This window comes from Rissa tridactyla, chromosome 1 (assembly GCF_028500815.1).
Source record: "Rissa tridactyla isolate bRisTri1 chromosome 1, bRisTri1.patW.cur.20221130, whole genome shotgun sequence".
NCBI lineage: Eukaryota > Metazoa > Chordata > Aves > Charadriiformes > Laridae > Rissa > Rissa tridactyla.
Window position 1 is genome coordinate 182443809 of NC_071466.1, and position 19468 is coordinate 182463276.

Below are 19468 nucleotides of genomic sequence, written 5' to 3' on the forward strand. Positions count from 1 at the left end.
TGCAGCTTGCGTGCGGATACGTTTTGTTTTTTTAAAAAATTTTGCATTGATACTTGTACTGGTGTAAGTGCTGTGTTTTCGTTTGCGCAGGTACGTGGGTGTTGTCCTGCGAGGTACAGCTTGTATCGGTCCCTCTCTCTCTCTAACATTTTGTCTGGGGAGAAGCAGAGCTGCTAAAAATGACAGCAGGGCAGGCAGGTAGACGGGTACCCGTGTTACTGAACGCTGCAGGAGCGATGGGCGAAGAGCCCTGGCCGGCTGATCGATGACGGGTCATCTTCCCTTCTTGCCTGCCCTGTATTTTTACTGCTCTAAAACGCAGCAATCGGGATCTCTGTCCTCACTTACAAACCCTCTTCTGACTGGTTTAAGAGCATCCCATCCTTGGTCCTTCCCCCGGCTCACCTCTGGCTCTGGCAGAGCGGGATGCCCGTCCCTGCTGCCGCGGTGGCTGGGAAGGGGCTGCCCGGCATCTCCTTGCCAGGGCTTGCAGCTGCGCAGCCGGCAGACCTAACAAATAATATTTCGGAGAGATCAGGACCAAATTACAAATGTCAGGGGAGAGAAGAGTCACGGATCTCACTTCAGCGCTATCTTGGCAGAAGTTATAAACAAGATTATCCCTGACTCTTGCTCCCAGTACTGCAAGCAACGCTGAAAAACATTCCTGCATGTAAGCGTAGCGGCAAAATGATTTATATTTCCTTTCACAAAATCGCAGCACCTCATTCTGGGAGGATTTCTGCCATATACAAATGTGTTTTTCTTCCCTGATGTGTTTTTATTTGATATGGGGATCCCCGTACAAAAGGATCCTTCCTTTAATGGGCTGAGACATGACTGTTCCCAGCGCTTTGAAGAATCATAGAATCTTCATGGTTGGAAAGGACCTTTGAGATCATCGAGTCCAACCATACACACACAAAGAAACAACCTACAATCTCTGCCACTAGAGCATGCCCTGAAGTGCCACATCTAGACGTTTCTTAAACACCTCCAGGGATGGTGACTCAACCACCTCCCTGGGCAGGCTGTTCCAGTGCCTGACCACTCTTTCAGTAAAGTAATTCTTCCTAATATCTAATCTAAACCTCTCCTGCCCCAACTTCAGACCATTTCCTCTGGTCCTGTCATTATTCACCTGGGAGAAGAGGCCAACACCCACCTCTCTCCAACCTCCTTTCAGGTAGCTGTAGAGGGCAATGAGGTCTCCCCTCAGCCTCCTCTTCTCCAGGCTAAGCATGCCCAGCTCCCTCAGCCTCTCCTCATTTGACCTGGTCTCCAGACCCCTCAACAGCCTGGTAGCTCTCCTCTGGACTTGCTCCAGCACTTCCATGTCCCTCTTGTACAGAGGGGCCCAGAACTGAACACAGCACTCGAGGTGAGGCCTCACCAGTGCCGAGTACAGAGGCACCATCTTCCCTGCTCCTGCTGGCCACGCTATTCCCGATACAAGCCAGAATGCTGTTGGCCTTCTTGGCCACCTGGGCACACTGCTGGCTCATGTTAAGCTGGCCGTCCACCAGCACCCCCAGGTCCTTCTCTGCCAGGCAGCTTTCCAGCCACTCTTCCCCAAGCCTGTAGCATTGCTTGGGGTTGTTGTGACCAAAATGCAGGACCTGGCACTTGGTCTTATTAAACCTCATACAGTTGGCCTTAGCCCATCGATCCGGCCTGTGCAGGTCTCTCTGTAGAGCCTTCCTGCCCTCAAGCAGATCAACACTCCCACCTAGTTTGGTGTCATCTGCAAACTTACTGAGGGTGCACTCAATCCCCTCATCCACATCATTGATAAAGATATTAAACAAAACTGGCCCCAAAACTGAGCCCTGAGGCCCCAAAACTGAGCCCTGAAGTGAGTGCCCTGGATTCTGGGGGGAACCTGAGCCACTGCAGGTGCTGGAGATGCTCCTGTTGGCTTTAGCAAAGAAGGCAAAGAGCCTCGGGGGTGATGTCTGACACTCAGTAGCTTTGTAGGGGTGGCACAGGCTGCACATTTGCCTCCAGTCCTCCTCCAAATGAGCATGGTGGGGATCGGCTCCTGCAGCATTCGAATGCTGCTTTGCTTGGATCGTGCCACGTGGTGTTCAGGCTATACTTGGGGGGGTGTGTAGCGTTGATCACTCTCATGCATATTCTAATTCAGGTTAACAGAGGAGGAATACGTCCTACGGATGTTGCTATGACCCGAGCTGTTGGTGGGGTGGGCGCCGGAGGTCACGGTGCAGGGACAGGGTAGTGCTGCCACCCAGCACAGGCACCCTCAGACGGGGCTCCTTGCTCAGCTGGCATCTGGGGCAGCCATCAGCCGCTGGGAAATTTGTAAGGCCTGAGCAGAACTCCTTATTTTTTTCACCAACAAAGTGAAATACTGGGGAAAAGTGAAATTATCTGCAGGAATTGCCTTCTCATCGATTTTATTTAACCAAGAATGAAAAACACATTAAGCATAACTGAATTATTCTATGCCTAGCATTGCTAATAGATCGCTGGAAAGAATTGAGTTTACTTTAGAGTAATAATAAATGTACCCGATATTAGAGATGGAACTGTAGTGCACACAAAAATTGCATTTAAATACTTCAGCCTGCTGGTACGCCTCTAAAGTAGGAAAAAGTAAAAACAGTGAAAAGGCAAACACCAAAACTGGTGACTCATAAACAGAGAATCAAGGTATTTCTACCGAGGTCAAACCAGAGACCCAACATTACGATGCGGGTACAGAAGGAACTTAGGTTTCTATAGAAAAGCTTATAAATCAGCTGCTGCTTCACTGACCATATACATTTTCATGTGCGCACCTCATGGATGTACACAGATGCGAATGGCATTTAGGTATACAGTACGTAAGAAATGATGCTATTCCTAAACTTCTAGTATTTGACAAAGTAAGTTCATTTTTTAATACTGGGGACATTTTGAAGGACTGGGGTGTGACGACAGCATCGAGGCAAGGGTTGCGCTGGGTCTGGCTGGAGAAGGCTGGGCAGGGCCTGCAGGGGTGGTCCTGTGGGGGTGTGACAACGGGGGTCCCCCCCCCAATGGGGGTGCACCGTGTCCCCCATGCTGCCGCCCACCCGCCCCCCACGCTGCCAGGCCTCACCTGCCTGGGGCCTTCCCCTCACGACAGACCCCATGGCGGTATTTTCTTAACCGTAAATAAAACACCCAGCAGGAATTTTGCAATGTGCCTGGCTCTGTGCTTTCGAAAAATCCTGTGTGCTGCTTTTTTTTTTTTTTTTTAATTTGTAATTTTGGAAGGGGAACGGAGGAGAGTTCAGAATTAACTACGTGATTTGGAAGTCCCGGATTAGCCACTTTTTAACTCCCAACTGTAACCTTGTACGTGAACTGATTTTGTTCAGAATAACTTTGATTTAGCCATAAAACAAGCCTTGTGATGCGTGTGTCTCTGAAAACACTGTAGGCAGGGAACAAAAACAATTAACATCTGTGTTGCACTGAGTTGTTTTACAGTACTCAGCTGTTTGTGGTCAAGGTTGTGAAGGATTTTAGGTATTTTCCACCTTTAGGACACTTAAATTCACCGTTCTGTTAACCACACTTAAATTCACCGGAGATAACCACCTCCACGTTAATGCTATTTCACGGCAATCCAGAAGTCACTGCCAGAAAAACCAACGTTTCAATGAACGTCTTCTTTCCCTCCGGAGCAGCGCCGGTTCCTGGGATTTGTCCCTCATGGAGGGTAATTCATTCAAATAAATGTAAACCCCCATTCTATGTCGTTTGGTCGGTGTTTATAGATGTTAGCATACATTACCAAAAGTGCACGCGGCAGATATTAAGGGAGGGATCGATACGCTCCGCGGGAACCAGAAGAGGCAGGGTTTGGGTTTGGTTTATCGGTGCTGCCATACTGAGTGCAACTGCTATCGATCTCCATCCCGCGAGCGTCTGACCTCCTTTGTACAGCGCAACTTGTCCTATCTTCACAGTTTACAGCTGAATTTGTTTCGCCGTGTGCCTCCCACTCTTATTCTGTTACTACGCCACTTGAAAAAAAATAAAATCAATACAGTTTGTTAATTAAAAAACAGGAAGAAAAGCCCACAACCTCCAACCCCCGGACCAAAAAGCCGCTGTTGGGTGTCTGGGGTGACCAGGGTGGCCCGATCCCGCCGGGCAATGGCAGCGGCGCCGCTGGGGATGCACCGTCCTTGTCCTGCCACGGGGCACGGGCTCAGCCGACTGCAGAGTTTGGCGTAAAAACTGTGTTCCTGCTGGTTTTGATTTGCATGTATGGATTGAGAAAGGTGGGAGAAAAACCCAATGACTTGTCCAATTCAGCCGGACCCAGCTTATGTTATTCAATGCTATTTAATCCCACAGTCGGCGTCAAATTTGGCATGTCGCCTTCCAGCACATGAGCCTGCCAGCGCTTGCTGTATCTGTCACATGAATAGAGAAGGTAAGGAGATCTATTGCTTTTTCTCCCCAAAGCCTGGCTTAGTGCCACCACACAAGTTTCGTTCTCCCAATCTATTTGGCCTTTCATATATTATAGAGCTTGTTTCCCCTCCCCACCCCAAGGGCCAAGTTCATGGAAAAAGCAACATTCCTACCTACAAGAATAGTACTTTCATCCTGTGCCATCATTAATTAATACCTGGGTCGGTTCCAGTTGTTCCCCACGCGTCAGTACCAGCCAGACCAATGTAAAGGCTCATCCCGTGGGGTGGCAGTGATTGAACAGGGCGACCGTGGCTCCCTCTGGGCAGGTTAAGTCCCCATAAACCTCGGAGTAAGTAATAAACCACACAGCTCTGCCAAGGAGAACTTAAAACCTGGGCTGAGCCTCCGTGGTTTCCTTATGCTGGCCGAGGAGGCGGCTGTGCCGGCCGGGCAGTGCCGTGTCCTGGAGCTGCACCTGGCTTCAAACAGCGATTTTCGGCGGTGGCCTGAGAGCTAAACATCCCGCTGCCGCTGCTGCTCCTCTTCTGTTCAGTTAATAATGCTTTTCTCAGCAAAACACCTCATCACCCCTTTGCTTTTCCGAGTGCCAGTAAAGTCAGCGGTTCCCCAGTCACCGGCCAAAACCTTTGGCTCTCTTCATGAGAGCCGGGCTTTTTTCCACTACGAAACCTGGAAGCGGCTAAAAAGTCGTCAGAGCGCAACACTGAAATGTCACGTTACACAACAGGAGGAGACCCCTCCTCTTGAGTTTTCGTATTTGTTTTAAAACAGATTAAAAGCCACCAGAGAAGCCTCTCTCCTCACCAGCGTATGGGCTGACTGTGGAAACTGGGTTACGCCTCCTCTGGGCTGTGCAGGACCTTGAATGAGGAGTGACCTTTGCCGTCCCCTCCTGCATGTCTTCACCGGCTTTTGTGCAGGAGGGGACAAGAAGAAATACCCAAAGTAGGTCACTGGACACTGCGATGCAAAGGCTGCCGCCACGGGCTGATGGATGAGCCCAGGAACCAACAGTGGCGTTTCAGCAGCTTTCCCAGCATGAAGAACCAGAGCCCTGCTCTGAGCCGGGGTGGCCAGCGTCCCCGTCCCCGTGTACTCCCCGGCAGCACCTGACACCCCTTCCCCTTCTTCCCCTCCGGGCAGATGGGGGTCCTCAGCCACAACCAGAGATGACGTTAAAACCGGCCCCTTCAGCTGTGGCTCCTGACCCTTAGTATTTTTTAAGCAAGGATTGGAAATGGGTTTCCAAGTAGTGCTTCTCCCCCTGGACGCATGTAAGCTGGGCAGCATGGCAGGCCTGTGCGGGCAGCTGCAGTCCAGGCCCAGAATTGTCCTTGACACCATCCTCCTGATGCTCACAACCCCCTGGATCCTGGAGCCAGCCATGGAAGTGTGTGTGTTGCCACCATTATTTGGACTGAGAGAACTTTTACCTGTTGCAACCCCTACCCAGCACCACGGCATCCCTTCTGCTGCTGCAAGAAATGCCCCCAGGTAGATTTCTTTTATACTTTTCACTCTGGGACCCTGTTTTTAAAATGTGGAAGCTGGAGTGCTTTTTTTTGACCCCATTTTTCCTGCAGGGAGCAGGAGGATGGTGACAGGGTTTTGGCCGAGCGGGTGGCAGGGGGTTCCTGCAGCCAAGTGGGAGCAGGATGGCCGCTCTCGATGGGTGCTCAGGCAGAACCACGTGAGATTGGTGGCTCCTTTGTGAGGGGGTTTTCAGGGTCAGAGGGACTCGGGTGAGCTTATGGGGATGGTGGTATTTAAGTTAGGTAGGAGCCTGTCCGGGAACAAGAACTTCTTCAGGCCAAGATGGTGATGGGACCTGATGCAGGGTGGGGTGTGGGTGGCTGATGGATGCTGATTTTTTTTTTTTTTTCCCTTTTATGTGGGAGGCAAAGGTAGCTTGGCAATCCCTGTTAGAAGATGTTTAACATCTCTGTCAGCGACATGGACAGTGGGATTGAGGGCATCCCCAGCAAAGCTGCCGACGACACCAAGCTGTGTGGCATGGTTGACACACTGGAAGGAAGGGATGCCATCCAGAAGGACACGGACAGGCTTGAGAGGCGGGCCCATGTGAACTTCATGAAGTTCAACCAGTCCAAGTGCAAGGTCCTGCTCCTGGGTCATGGCAATCTCAGGCACAAATTTAGGTTAGATATTAGGAAGAAATTCTTTACTGTGAGGATGGTGAGGCAGTGGAACAGGTTGCCCAGGGAGGTTGTGGATGCCCCATCCCTGGAGGTGTCCAAGGCCAGGCTGGATGGGGCTTTGAGCAGCCTGGTCTAGTGGGAGGTGTCCCTGCCCATGGCAGGGGGGTGGAACTAGATGATCTTTAAGGTCCCTTCCAACCCAAACCAGTCTATGATTCTATAAGATACAGCGGTTTACCCAGCAAAACTACACGCACAGACAGAACTATCTTCTTTATTATAAAGATACACTATGAGGAACAAACCTGAATGTATACTGAAGCTTGTAATGGTACATGCCAAAAATGTACAGTACTATACATAAAAGTGCATTGTCACAACAGATTAACAGTACATTTCTCTTCCAGAACCGTGAAAATTCCATGTTTTTATTTGTTCTTCGAGAGTGGAAGGAATGCAATGGGAATGCGGCCATACACGAACAGGGAAGGATGCAATGGAAATGCAACAGTACAAGAGCAAGGCTAAAGCTCCTCTAAAATTTAAAGGCACTTTCACATGTACATACTACAGATGTACATTGACACAATTAGGTAACAGTCAACAAGCAGGAAGCTACCAGTACTGCAATTTATCAAACTTGACAGTAAAGGACAATACTGATTGGATTAGGTGTGCAGGAGTTACCCTTTAGTACGTCTGTAGTTGTAGCAGTCTTTCCTGTTACATATCCACTTACTATACTTTTAAGTATCTATAATAACCATCAAACTACACATTTAACTGTGTGAATGCACTAAGTGGATGCATTCACTAAATGCACTGTTTCTAATATTTTCTTTTGCTAAACAATTTCTAATATAAGCATTATGGAGCCCAGTACAGTTATTTAAACATACAAAATTCCCTATGCAATTTAAAGATACAGGTATCCATCTCAATTATGCCAGGTGGGTTAATTTAAAAACCGCTAGACTAAAACTGCACGTAAATGAGCGCTGAAATTCCAGTTTGTTCTGCTGATTCTAGTAAACTGGGGGGGGGAACTACTCGAAATATATCTCCGGTCCCCACCAAGTGAATGGGCCCTGTGGACCGGTGCTGGTCTGCAACTGGGGCCAGCCCGGCGCCAGACTGGGCAGTGTGGTGGGGAGGGCCGGAGGGTCACTCACCAACCGGCGCCGCGCCGTTGGCTGGGCTGCATCAAGACTTCGCCTCCAACCGAGACGCGCGTGAAGCCTGCGGCTGGATTGAGATGGGTTTGCAAACACCAGGAGCGGTTCACAGGGTCCTTCTGACGCCCGGGGCTCGGCATCACCTGCCTACAGGGGGTAAACCGGAGCAGGAGTAAGTTGCTCCTAAATAACAGCAGGAGATTACTCCCGTCACCTCACTAATTATGCCTATCGAATTTTGCCGCTACTCTTCCCCTCCCAACCTCGATTGTTTATGTTTAGTGAGTGGTACAACCTCAAGCTTTCCAACCGTGAGCTCTTAAACGACACGTGGAAAGACAGATCTTACTGTAGGTGGACCACAATGGATTTTTTTTCTTCCCCCCCGTCTTCTTCACTGAAACTTATTTTATGGATTGGATGTCGGAAAACATATTCACAGAAACAATATTATGGCTTACTGCTGCAATGTGCAAAACAGCTGTACATTTCGTTGACGCCTAAGGAAGGTTAACAACAGAGCGCTAAGCAAAGTCGACAGTCGTTACTCACACAGACATAAGAAAGGTACTGATTTCTGTCATCTAAAAAAAAAAAGGAGGGGGGGGAAGGAGTGGGGGAGGGGGAAGTGGTTACAGAAAACTTTTCGTCATCTTGACTCTAGGTGGTAGGAACTCGGCTGCCTGTCCTGCGAGGGACCCCCGCACCGCTGGCAGGAGGCAGCCCCTCCTCAGAAAGTCCCGCACAATGAGGCTAGGCCAGCGCGGGACTGCGGCTGTTACAGCTCAAATCATGACTTTAATTGGACACGGAGCAATAAAGTCCAGGGGATACTTTGCTGAATTACCGTGTAGCTGATCCTTTTAATCGCCTATCAGCTGCCTAATGGACCAACAGGTTCAGGTACTCCCCAGAGCCTGGCTCATTCAACGATGAACTTTACATGAATTTAGCTTTTGTGAAAAATGCGGTATCGGGGAACGAAGGTCTAGCTTTGTGGGAAAAGGTACACTGTTACAGAGGACAGCAAAAGGAGTTGCTGGAGATGTGCCTTAGCTGTGACCTGGAATGCTGCTTTTTATCGGTGAGAGCAATGTGATCTCCAGATCCATCCAGCGCTTGTCTCTTGTGAGACTGCCAACAAGAAAGCTAAAACTCGGTGCCAGTTGTGAGAGTTGTGAGGGTTTGGTGGTTTTTTTTCTTTTTTGGCGTGTCTTAAATAAGAAACGTGGCCTGAGATGACTTGGACATTCCACACAGACACTTAATCCTCACATGCTAGATTTCAGCTCTTACTAACCTGCTTGAGATTTGGTTTGGTGACCCAGAAATGAGAGGTCCCACCTCCCCTGACCCCCCACCCCCCCGCCCCTTAGTTTTGTGCAGGATCTGTTATTATATAGCTACAGTAAGACTGTGAAGTATGGTACGACGTGGCAAGCTGTTTGTGATCCGTGTTGTTTTTATTACAAATGGTGCAGCATCAAGTTTTCAAGTAAGTCTATGTTTGTTTTTTAAAACGATGCACAACTGTCCAGTTTTTCTTTTAATTGAAACCATACAAAATACAAATGCCCATGTTAATGTAGCTAGTTTCAGACAATACATTCAAAAACACTGAAAAACAAAGCCTCCTCTCCAGTTACAAACATGAACAAACGATGTTGTGGAGCCCTGACTTCTATCGTTAATTCATCCCTTTCCCTAGCATAGCCCAGCCGGGCACCGTGGGTGGCTGAGCTGTCTACATTGTGCAAGATTTGTCGGCTGGACCCTGGGAAGGAGGGGAAGGCCCTATGCTAGGATTTGTTTTTGGAAGAACAATAGGTTTTGGCCTAAGAGCAGGAGGTTTCAGCTGCACTCCCATTCTAGGGGCCACCATGGGCTTGAAAGTACTCATGGTGTCACTGGAAGAACTAGTGCTACGGCGGATCTGAGGCTCCGAGCTCCTTAAAACGACGCTGTGGAGCGGGCTGAGCGACTCCGTGGAGGTGGCAGGGGTGGGGGAGTTTTTCATTTGTTCCAAGGTGTCCAACACGACATCGGGGGCGTGCTTGGCCGAGCTCTGCCGCTCCAGCTCGCGGAGCTCATTCAGCGCCGTGTTCATCGTCTCCTCGATGTCCTGGGTCAGAGCACAGAGAGAGCGGCACGTCATTCCAATTGCTACCGAACGCAAAGCACCGGAGGAGGAGCAGGGGGAGGGGGTGAAAAAATGCATGAGTTAATTTGCCAACCATCCTCTCTTTAACCAATATTATAGCGTTGAAGCCAACTGCCACCATATTTATTTAAAGATACTACGATTGACAAGATGGCAGCTTTGGCTGGACGTTACAAATATTTATCTTGTTCACGAGAGAGTAAAAATTCAGCTAAAAAATGAAAAAAAAATAAAATCAATTAAACTAAATCCTGCAAGCCATTTTATCAAGTGATTCTCAGGACAATGGATATTTGCTTAGCAGCACTTTTAACTGTGAAGATTTCTGTCCCAGATTTCTGGGTACCGACAGCTGTAAAGATTTTAGTCCGTTTGCTACCTCTTCGCTGACTGCTCCCCTCAACTACTGCCCCGAGCGTTCAGGATCTCTATCCCCTCACAGGGATTATAAACCAGGTTTTGTAAGGAAATAATGCTTGCGGGTCTATCAGCTCTTGTCTCCTCCTGTTTCTCTGAGTTAAATTTTAAGCAGAAAAAACCGCAAGACATCGTTCAGTGAGCTTACCTGAGAAATCTTTTTTGCCAGGATTTCTGGCACAAATGCTACAAGAATGCACCAAGACACTAGTTTACTATTCTTCAGCGGTACTGAAATACAAGGGAGGTTAAATATCTGGTGTTCCCTGCTTGCTCACAGTAACTTTCATGCAGTTTAATCAAAGACCGGGTTCTCTCACTGCCGACTGATCACTAGCCTACGCTTCAAAAAAAATAGCTTAAACCAAACAGCACTGTGTGTGGTTCCAGGAGAGTAAATAAATAACTTACAGTAAAATAAAACAGTAACAACATTTACACCTTCTAACTCTCTAATACACGGTTCAGGCTTCTGACCCACACACGACAGTCCCTTCTATCCCTTGTTGGAAGCAGAGTTTGAAGGCAAGCATCAAGAGTACATTAAATTTTAAAACATGAGTGCCAGCGTTGTTGTAAAACACTTGTGCAGTCACATTGTACCCTCGGGGCGCCCCTAGCAATCATGTTATACTTCCTAGACAAAACGCGAGTTCTGGAGAGAGCGGTATCTATTTGCTCAAGGGCTGTTACCAGCTCTGTACAACAGACCAATCTGATGATCGAGGCGCTCCCTGTTCCCTCCTTCTCCCCTCTTCCCTGCCGGGAATGAGACTGGTGAGTGCTCACGCAGGGATAAGATGGCCCATGATTTATGCAGGTGCAAACGCCTTGTACATCACGCTCTTAGGCACAACTACAAGCATCAAATCAACGTACGGTATGAACTATACAAAAACTATGTAAAATGCACATGGAATGTACATCTGTGCTTTGAATGGCAACGGTTGCCACTAGCCAGTCAGAGCGCTATTCTGCAAAGCATAATACTGAGAAATAACGGAACACTAATTACATGCAAGTTAGAATAGGCCAGCCTTCATCAGAGGACACAGATTTACATAGCTGTTGTAATCATACACTGTCCTAGTGTTCTAGCTGGCGGAGGCAATTTCATTATGGTATAACAGGAAATAATTTCTTTTTATTGCTCCTGCAATGTCTGTTCCCCCTTGTGCTTCTTCTATCCAGGATCCTTTAACGTATCGTCTTTCACACCCATTCTGTTTAAAAAGCTAAGTAGGATATTCTCCTGCACCAGTGTACGTGCTCTGCGCCACGCTATTCACTGAGACTTGCTCCTCTGAAAATCAGGCAGTGAAAGAAAATAAAAAAGACACAAACCTGAGCTATTGACTCTGGGTCCAGTGGTTTATGGTCATTGAAACCTGTGTACTGGCCAGATGATGTAGATCTTCTAATTGGAGGGCTATCGATCTTCTTCAGAGAATCGTGCCTACTGATGTTAGTGAGACTGCCGTGTCCAGGTCTACGCCTCCTTTCAGGGCTGTCAGCATTGAGGTTGCGATTCTGAAGGAGGGTTCTGGGACTGCAGTGTGTTGCCAGGTTGGGGGAACCCAGCTCCAAGGAGGAGTTGGAGAGAGGGTGAGGTGGGTGTACTGGGCAGTGACCATCGCTGCTCCTGCCGGGGCGTCTTAGAGGAGGTGGAGGTTCTGATCTCTTCCTTTGCCTGCATCAATGAAGAAGTGGTTATAGAGCAAGTTGTAGTGACCCACCATAAGCACGTGGAGAAGTAATTGCTGTGTTAACCAATCTATGAGCCATACTACTGAAAAGATGTCATGCTCAAGCATACCTTCCTAAATACATGTCAGAGTGACGGTCAGTGGGAGAGTTCATATCCTTTGATGACGACTTGTCCTCAGTTATGGGTCCGCTGCTGGCCTCACTGTCTGCTTTTTGGCTCAGTGTATCTGAGAAAGTATCATCCCTGAACAGAACACACACAGTGAGATGAGAAGTCAGTGAGTTATGTGTGACAGAGAGCACCTTGGCACTCCCAGATTTTAATCCCCTTAAGAAAAGCAGGCATGTTATAATGCACTGCAGCCCCTCCATGTCTCCAAAAATTGCTTATAATCCTTCTGTTTACTGAGCTCTTTACATTTTGAGTGTAATCTTTCTGTAAAGCAGAACTTTGTCATCCTTGGCAAAGCACAAGCTTAATACTGTAGAACAAGAGTTCAGGGCTGCATTTCTCCAGCCCTTGCTACTCTGAAGTTAAATGTCAGCAATTGCTACAAAGAGACAGTCAAATTAAAACAGAGGCAGCAGCATCCCTCTCTTAAGGTACTGGGAACATATCCATGAACAAAGTGGCTTAGCCTAGTAGTAGCTTTTGATTAAGAGTTGTCAATTCAGGGCAATAAAGACAGGGGCATCCTGCATAGAAAGCAAATGCGTAATCCAACTGAGTCTTCAAACCCCTCTCCCATTTGGAAATCACTTTGTTAATTGCTTCAGCATGTTTTTACACCCCACCAAGAACCTTGGCACCCCAGGCATTGCTTACATATCCTGCACCACTATGTACTGGTGAGGGACAAGGCCGTCAATTCCGTTGTGCCTTCCTTCCCACCAGTCTTCAGATGCTCGGTGATAGAGCAGAAGGGAAGCTCCTTTCTTGAAAGAGAGTTCTCGCGCAGATCTTCCAACGTAGTCAAACTTGGCTATAGCTTCTATGGGCTCGCACTCTGGGTAGGGAGGGAAGAAGAACAGATATCAGATTCCTCACCGGCTTATCTGCTCTCATCGGTTTCATAAAACCCATTTATTGCATTTTCTCAGTGCTCACTGAGCAGAGCTGACAGAGATCAACTGAGCTAAGGCAGAACGCAGGCAGTAGTTATGATATGTCCCTTGCAAAGAAATGTAACCAATCTGTGCCCCGAGTGTGAAACATCTGGGTTGCTCCGCAGACTGCCGAAAACATAACAGCATACTCAAACGTTACAATAGCTGCTGCCGGGAGAGGGGCCCCTGCCTCCTGCTGCACGGGCTCCTCCTTGGCTGGGGAGGGGGAGGGAAGCCAGGCAATGAAGATCTCCGAAAAGAAGATGAACAAACCCAGATGACTAATCAGAGGTCTGAGGAAGCAGTGTGATAAAGGAAAAGCAAATGGGAGTGCCTTTAACATCTGCGGTGGCAAAGGAAGGAAAACAGGATTTCCCTGTGTATGAGTAGGGATGCTTTGCCTAATTGGGCTATGAGATTTGTTTTTCACATGACGAGTGTGCAGACCGAGTGAAAACCTAGTGTTTTACACAACACTGAAGCCTAGTGCTTTAATCTGCTTCTTTAACACCCTTTTTGAGTGAGGCAGATGTCTCCAGAGCACCTAAGGATGACTCCTCCGCAGGGGCAGTCCCTGTGTGGCCTGAAGTTGCCTACGGCAGCTCTGCCTGCTCCGACATCCCAAGTTCCTCTGGTTCCTGCAGGGGAGGCTGATATTTTCTGAAGTCACCATTGTTTACAGCAGTCCTGACTAAATCTTCCCTCCGTATTCTTGTAAATTCGGCCTTACGCTAGTAATGACTCCATCCTGTAACCTGCTGATGTCAATGAAGAGCCCCTGCTGAACGTCTGCCTGCAGCTATCTTCAGGGCTGTGCCCAGACATCAGGGAAACAGCTGTGATTTTAACAACCTCTAGTTTCTTCTGCACAAAACCAAAAGCACCTGAGCTCACGCAGATTAAAATTTGTCACCACAGTCTCAAAACATAAAGAAAAACCTGCAAAATACGGCTTTAAAAATCACACACTTCGTAGATTCCAATAACCTAGAGTCCCCGAAGTGACAAATTTCTTTACATAATTAGAGCAATATTTAGATGGAAATTAACATCTGGGCTAATGACTAGCATAGCAACTTTCTGTCTGGTGCAAATTAAAATCGCTGAGGTTGTAATTCCCCAAAGAACCAGGCTTGTAATGAAAGCCACTGTCCCTTTATGACAACATTTTGTGCAGGAACGTCTCTTTAAAATTAACTTCATCCTGCAGCACGAAAACATAGTGATAGCACCTTTATTGAGGTTATAGTTTGCAGCTGTTTTTTTTTTAAAAACTTGCCCAGCCTGCAGAAGGCTGTCTTGTGGTTTGCTGCTTCTGCCGTCGCGCTACGGGCTCCCGTCAGTGATGAACTTCAGGGTGTTTAGGACTTACAAACCCAGAAACTTTCCAGCGATGGCACACAGCGGGTTGGGGAATTCACTGTTACAAATGCAAAAGTAATGTACGCTGGCAGAAATGACTTCGATACTACAAATGCAAAGAAGAACCTAACAATAACAGCATTAATTCCTGAAAATGCATCGCTACTGGATGGCTCACTGGCAGGCATTCCATGGTGGACAAGGGGGGGGGTGATAAATTTCTTGGTTTTGTGTTTTTAAGCAAAGAAAATGTAAAGATGACATAGAAAGAAACATTCTGGAAAACTGGGAAAACTTTAATGCTGGTGTATATATTAGCGATATAGTCTAATATACAAGCTTGTTTTCATTTCTAGATTATCTACGGTATATCTCTAATAGAAAGTACAGATGTGACAAAACAACTGCAGGCATGGAAAGACACTATTGCCAAATGAAACGAAATGAAACTAAACATGCCTGTTTATCTTTCATGGTGTTTTAAGAGGTCAATAGTAAATTGAATGGCAACAAGGTGACACTGACAAAAGAACACTGCTTTTCACCCGTATTATGCATGTTGCTTGTGGAATTGGTTATAAGAAGGTATTACTGGGATTAGGTAGGATTGGGAAGGAACAGACATTTGTATGAGCACACTGTTCCCAGATTGCAGGTAAATTATGGGTTATGGAAGAGTGGGTCAAGAATTCAGAAGCAAAAGCTCCCAGGTTTCAGCAAGCCAGATACTCACTAATGGGTAATACTTTAAAATGCAAAAAAATCCCACAACCAATCAAACAAAAAAAGCTTTACAGTAAGTAAAAAAATGCCAAATTTCCTGTACGTATTTTCCTTTGACATACTCTGAAGTTAACTGATAATGGTCATGGGTATTGGACTGATTGATAAACCCCTACACATATTAGCTATGGGATTTCCCGTTTCCCTGCTAATTTCAACAGACCATATAGTATCCCTCATTTGAGTATACAAGTCTTTTTATTTACAAATTAATGGACTAAACTAGAAATAGTTCTATCTCCCTCAGTGGAATTACGCTAACCTAAGTGCGGCGCGTGGTGGGAATCTGTTTTTTGTACCCTTCCATCGCCTGCAAGACTCACAGACGGTCCCAGAGGTCTGAAGGAAGTTGCCTCACTGGAACCAGCAGCATGAATTCGTGATGTGCCCATAATGGATGCGGCTTTTGAGACATGTTCGTTAGATTGTCTGGGTAACAAATCCTACATCCTCAGGGAGGAGTGCCCAGTAGATAGATCTCACACAGTTTCTTAATGGAACCAGAAATAAGTGCAGACAGGTTTTACTGTTTTGAAAGGGGCATTTTCTTTGCTTGGATGTTGCTTTTTCATGGAGAGAACCTTATGATAGCAAACAGCACTGAGACTGTACTTAAATAGTAATTCACCTTGTTACAGGTCAAGCCTTAATAGTTAAAACCAAAGTACCATGACAGTTACTCCTAGAAATAAATGCATTTTGAAAAGCTAAGCCATTTAACATCAAGGTTACTGAATGACAGACAAGCATTTCCAGAAAAGCAAAGGTGATGAAAGCTAAATTTGGGATCTGTAACTCAAATTTGGTGTGGTACTGAATGTCTAACAGTAAAATTGACAGCTCGGAGGGGAACGTAATTGCACTGCTCTGTCCCTACCTGGGGGCATTCGCCTACAACGGCAAGAAGTATTTGAGGGCATATAGGCTCTCAGCAGCTATCATCTCTAGTGACTCAGGCAATGGTATGGAAGTGAAAAATTAGGACAAACTGAAGAACTGTGGGAAAAGCTTTAGGGACTGTGTTAATCAGCCAGCTCTGTCCTCACTGTTTTACTCATGACCCCCAAAGTTTGTGATGATTACTACCGCCATTTGACGACGCATTATGTTGCAGTGGGCTTAAAAATCAAGGTTTGCTGCCAAGTAGAGCCGTCCACATCCAATAGCTTGGGAGAGCAGAAAGGGCAGAGGAAACATAAGTGCTAATTTTAGTTTTGCGACTGGAGTGCCAGATGTAGCACCAACCTCCCTACAGAAATGATGGCACTGAAGTGGCACTGCACTGCCCTCTGCGCCTCAGGGCACAAGGAGACAAGGAAAAACGGGGAGATCATCCCCTGCACTTTTTTTTTGGCGGGTGGGGGGTAGGTTTGCTCTTGCTCTGCTCTTCCTCAGTTGTCCCAGTGTACCCTGGCTGTCGGGAATACAGTACGTCCTTGAACTCCCTGGGAAGACGCTACCTCCCAGTGTGTTCATCCTCTTCTGCACCCCATCAGAGAAGAGCGGCTTTGCAATTTCTGAGTCCTGTCCTCAGAACAACAGTGCTCGGACTGGGGAACAGCTGAAGCAAAGAAATGTTGCAAGGTGTTGACGGAAGAGAATTTGGCAAAATGTTGATCACAGCATGTGCTACTGAAAAGCAGGAAAATTACTCTGTGTTGGGGACACAAAACAATAACTCACAGCCTTACACGTCCCTGTAATTTTTGTTTCCAGCAGAACCACCACCTCAATTTTTACCCTATATTTATGAGATATCTATGATATTAATTGTATGTATGTTTTCCCAGGAGAAACCCATCTGTTTAACTTCCTCAGGAAATTCTCTCTTACTTCCTTTGAAAACAAACATAGTCACCCTTTTCCATACACCTCCAACAAGGACAAAAAATCTCCAGCAAACTGAAGGTAAAGGAAATATGCTAAAAACTGCTTCAGCAAAACATAAACAATATCCTTTGAATCTTTAGTGCAGAGGCACTTTCAGGTAAAGGTTCTTCTGCAGCAAAATTACAGATAGATTTTTTTTTGTGCTCCATCTTGAGTACAAATGTTCTGAACTTCACAAATTAGATTTCATTTCCAGATTCAGGAGAACAAAGAAACGTATGTGTTTTCCTTAATAGGGTACTTTCTGCACATTTAAAAAAGACTGAAAACACTACAGTAAAAGGTACCTCCTCCTCTTTTCCCTTTCCAGTGATCAACAGAAATACATGAGCACCAGAAACTTTAGGAAAAAAAAGGCAATTTATATGCCTAAAATCAAGCAGTTATGAAGTATTTATATGCTCAATTACAAGTTCCAGCCTTTTTTCCCCCAAGCTACCAGATTTTACTTCTGCAGACATAATTTATTTTTTAATTTGTTGCTTTCTAAATTGTAATTAAACATTCCTAGTGCTACTGAGCCAGACCCTACAGATGGGTTTATTCTAGTAGGCACAGAGAGATTCACTTGTAGTTTAACTTTATACAAGTAATTCTTATAACAACAATAACCAAAGCAGAAAACTAAATCCTTTCGCTTTTGATCATAGCCTCTGGATTATGTCTCAATAACCCTGTAATTCCTATGGGGTTAGCTGCTCGGTCTTGCATATGTATACAACATTTTAGTATAAAACTAATCAGATTTTCAACATTAAAAAAAAATAAATTACGTTTATAGAATCTGCTTCCTCTATCTCCTAACAGAAGGAAATACGTAAGTGCCATGTGTCTGATCGATACAGCAGCAATGCTGCGCCTCCCTTTCTCTCTCTCCACACACAGCTGGCAGTGACGCATCCAGCTTATAATCGATGAATCAATCACATTAGATTGATTCTCCCCCAAAATACTCTTTAGTGGAAACTTTTTTTTTTGTCCACCGCAGGTCAATGTGACTCTCATGAAGTTCGATATGCAAACTGAAAAATTCTCACCTACTCTCTCATTGATACTAAGAACATTTTATAAAAGGAATTGTCCGAAAGACAAACATAAATGTATGTGCAAAGAGATGGTGAATGCATGTAATTTAAAGCCTGCAACCTACGTTAGAAAAATGTGCTATTATAACAGAAAGTTACATCCATGGGAAAAAAATGGACTAGAGCTTGCAGGCTGAGAACCAAAGGCTTACACTGTTTTCTATGCAATGCAGGCTTCCTAATATTTATCTTTGCAGCAGTACTTCCCTAGATTACAAATATTTTTGTGCTAACAATTATTTCGCTGTAAACACGAATGTCTACGTCCTTTTGGCACTGAATTAATTTAAAAGGTGCGATGGGGCAACTAGAATTAAATTGCTGGCCAGCCTGGTGAACAAAAAGCAATGTCTTGAGCAGCTAAATCTTTTAACAGGACTCTGTCCTGTTGACAGCTATTCTCTTCAGGGTTTGTCTCCACCAATGACACAGTCGTAACACAGGTAGCACCACAACAGGAATGTAAAACTGTTATTATAACAACACAGCAATGGGGGAGAGCCCACGATTATCAAGGAACAAGCAATGCACTGTGCGATACCATGGTCCTGCTCCTCTGGATCCTGCTGATGTTTTAATCTTTCCTAAGCGTGGTTTTGAAGTAACCGCTTTTGATTGCTGCTGAAAAGCTGCACTTGTTTTCCATGCTCTCTTGTGCCTTTATCTCTCAGTTTGGTCATGGGACCCCAAAGTTGGCCCCACTGTACTGAACTGGTGTGTCACCTGCATTTCACTACTTCACTTGTGCTCTAAATGAGAGGCAGACAGACAGACTTCTTCAGCTTCCACTCTCGCTTCATACCGCTGGAAGAAGGAGCTCTTATAAAATACAGCTATACTGTCTTGGAAAAATAAAGTGCAATTTTGAGTTTGTTCACACCATTTAGCGGAGCCGTGCTGCAGAAAGACGGTGGGTTTAGCTCTACAGATCTTGTCAAGAGGAACAGGTTGTCTTGTAAAACTGTCAGTATTCCCTACTGCGAGTGCAGGCACGGGTATACGCCCCAGGGAGAAGACTGACTTCTCTCCTGTTCTCAGTTTTTCCCCGTTTCTGTGATGCCTGCCCACCCAACTGTCCCTCCTCTCCGAACAGACAGACTCTGCCTGCCCCTCCTCACCGCAGCAAAGGGGAAGAGACAGGCAATCTGTCACTGACAGCTTGTCTATGTGACAAAGCAGACGGGT

General features: G+C 46.2%; 1 protein-coding gene across 2 annotated transcripts in view; it reads right to left on the reverse strand.

Annotated features, from left to right (window-relative positions):
- Positions 1-9152: 9152 nt before the first annotated feature.
- SRGAP1 (SLIT-ROBO Rho GTPase activating protein 1) overlaps positions 9153-19468 on the reverse strand; it is a 146987-nt gene continuing 136671 nt past the window's right edge. For both annotated transcript variants that reach the window (XM_054182416.1, XM_054182401.1), the window contains exons 19-22: positions 12883-13063; positions 12166-12300; positions 11694-12039; positions 9153-9893 (exon numbers count right to left, since the gene is read on the reverse strand). In XM_054182416.1, coding sequence (XP_054038391.1) covers positions 9516-9893; positions 11694-12039; positions 12166-12300; positions 12883-13063 — 1040 coding nt within the window. In that variant the 3' untranslated portion in view covers positions 9153-9515. The remainder of the gene's footprint in view (positions 9894-11693; positions 12040-12165; positions 12301-12882; positions 13064-19468) is intronic.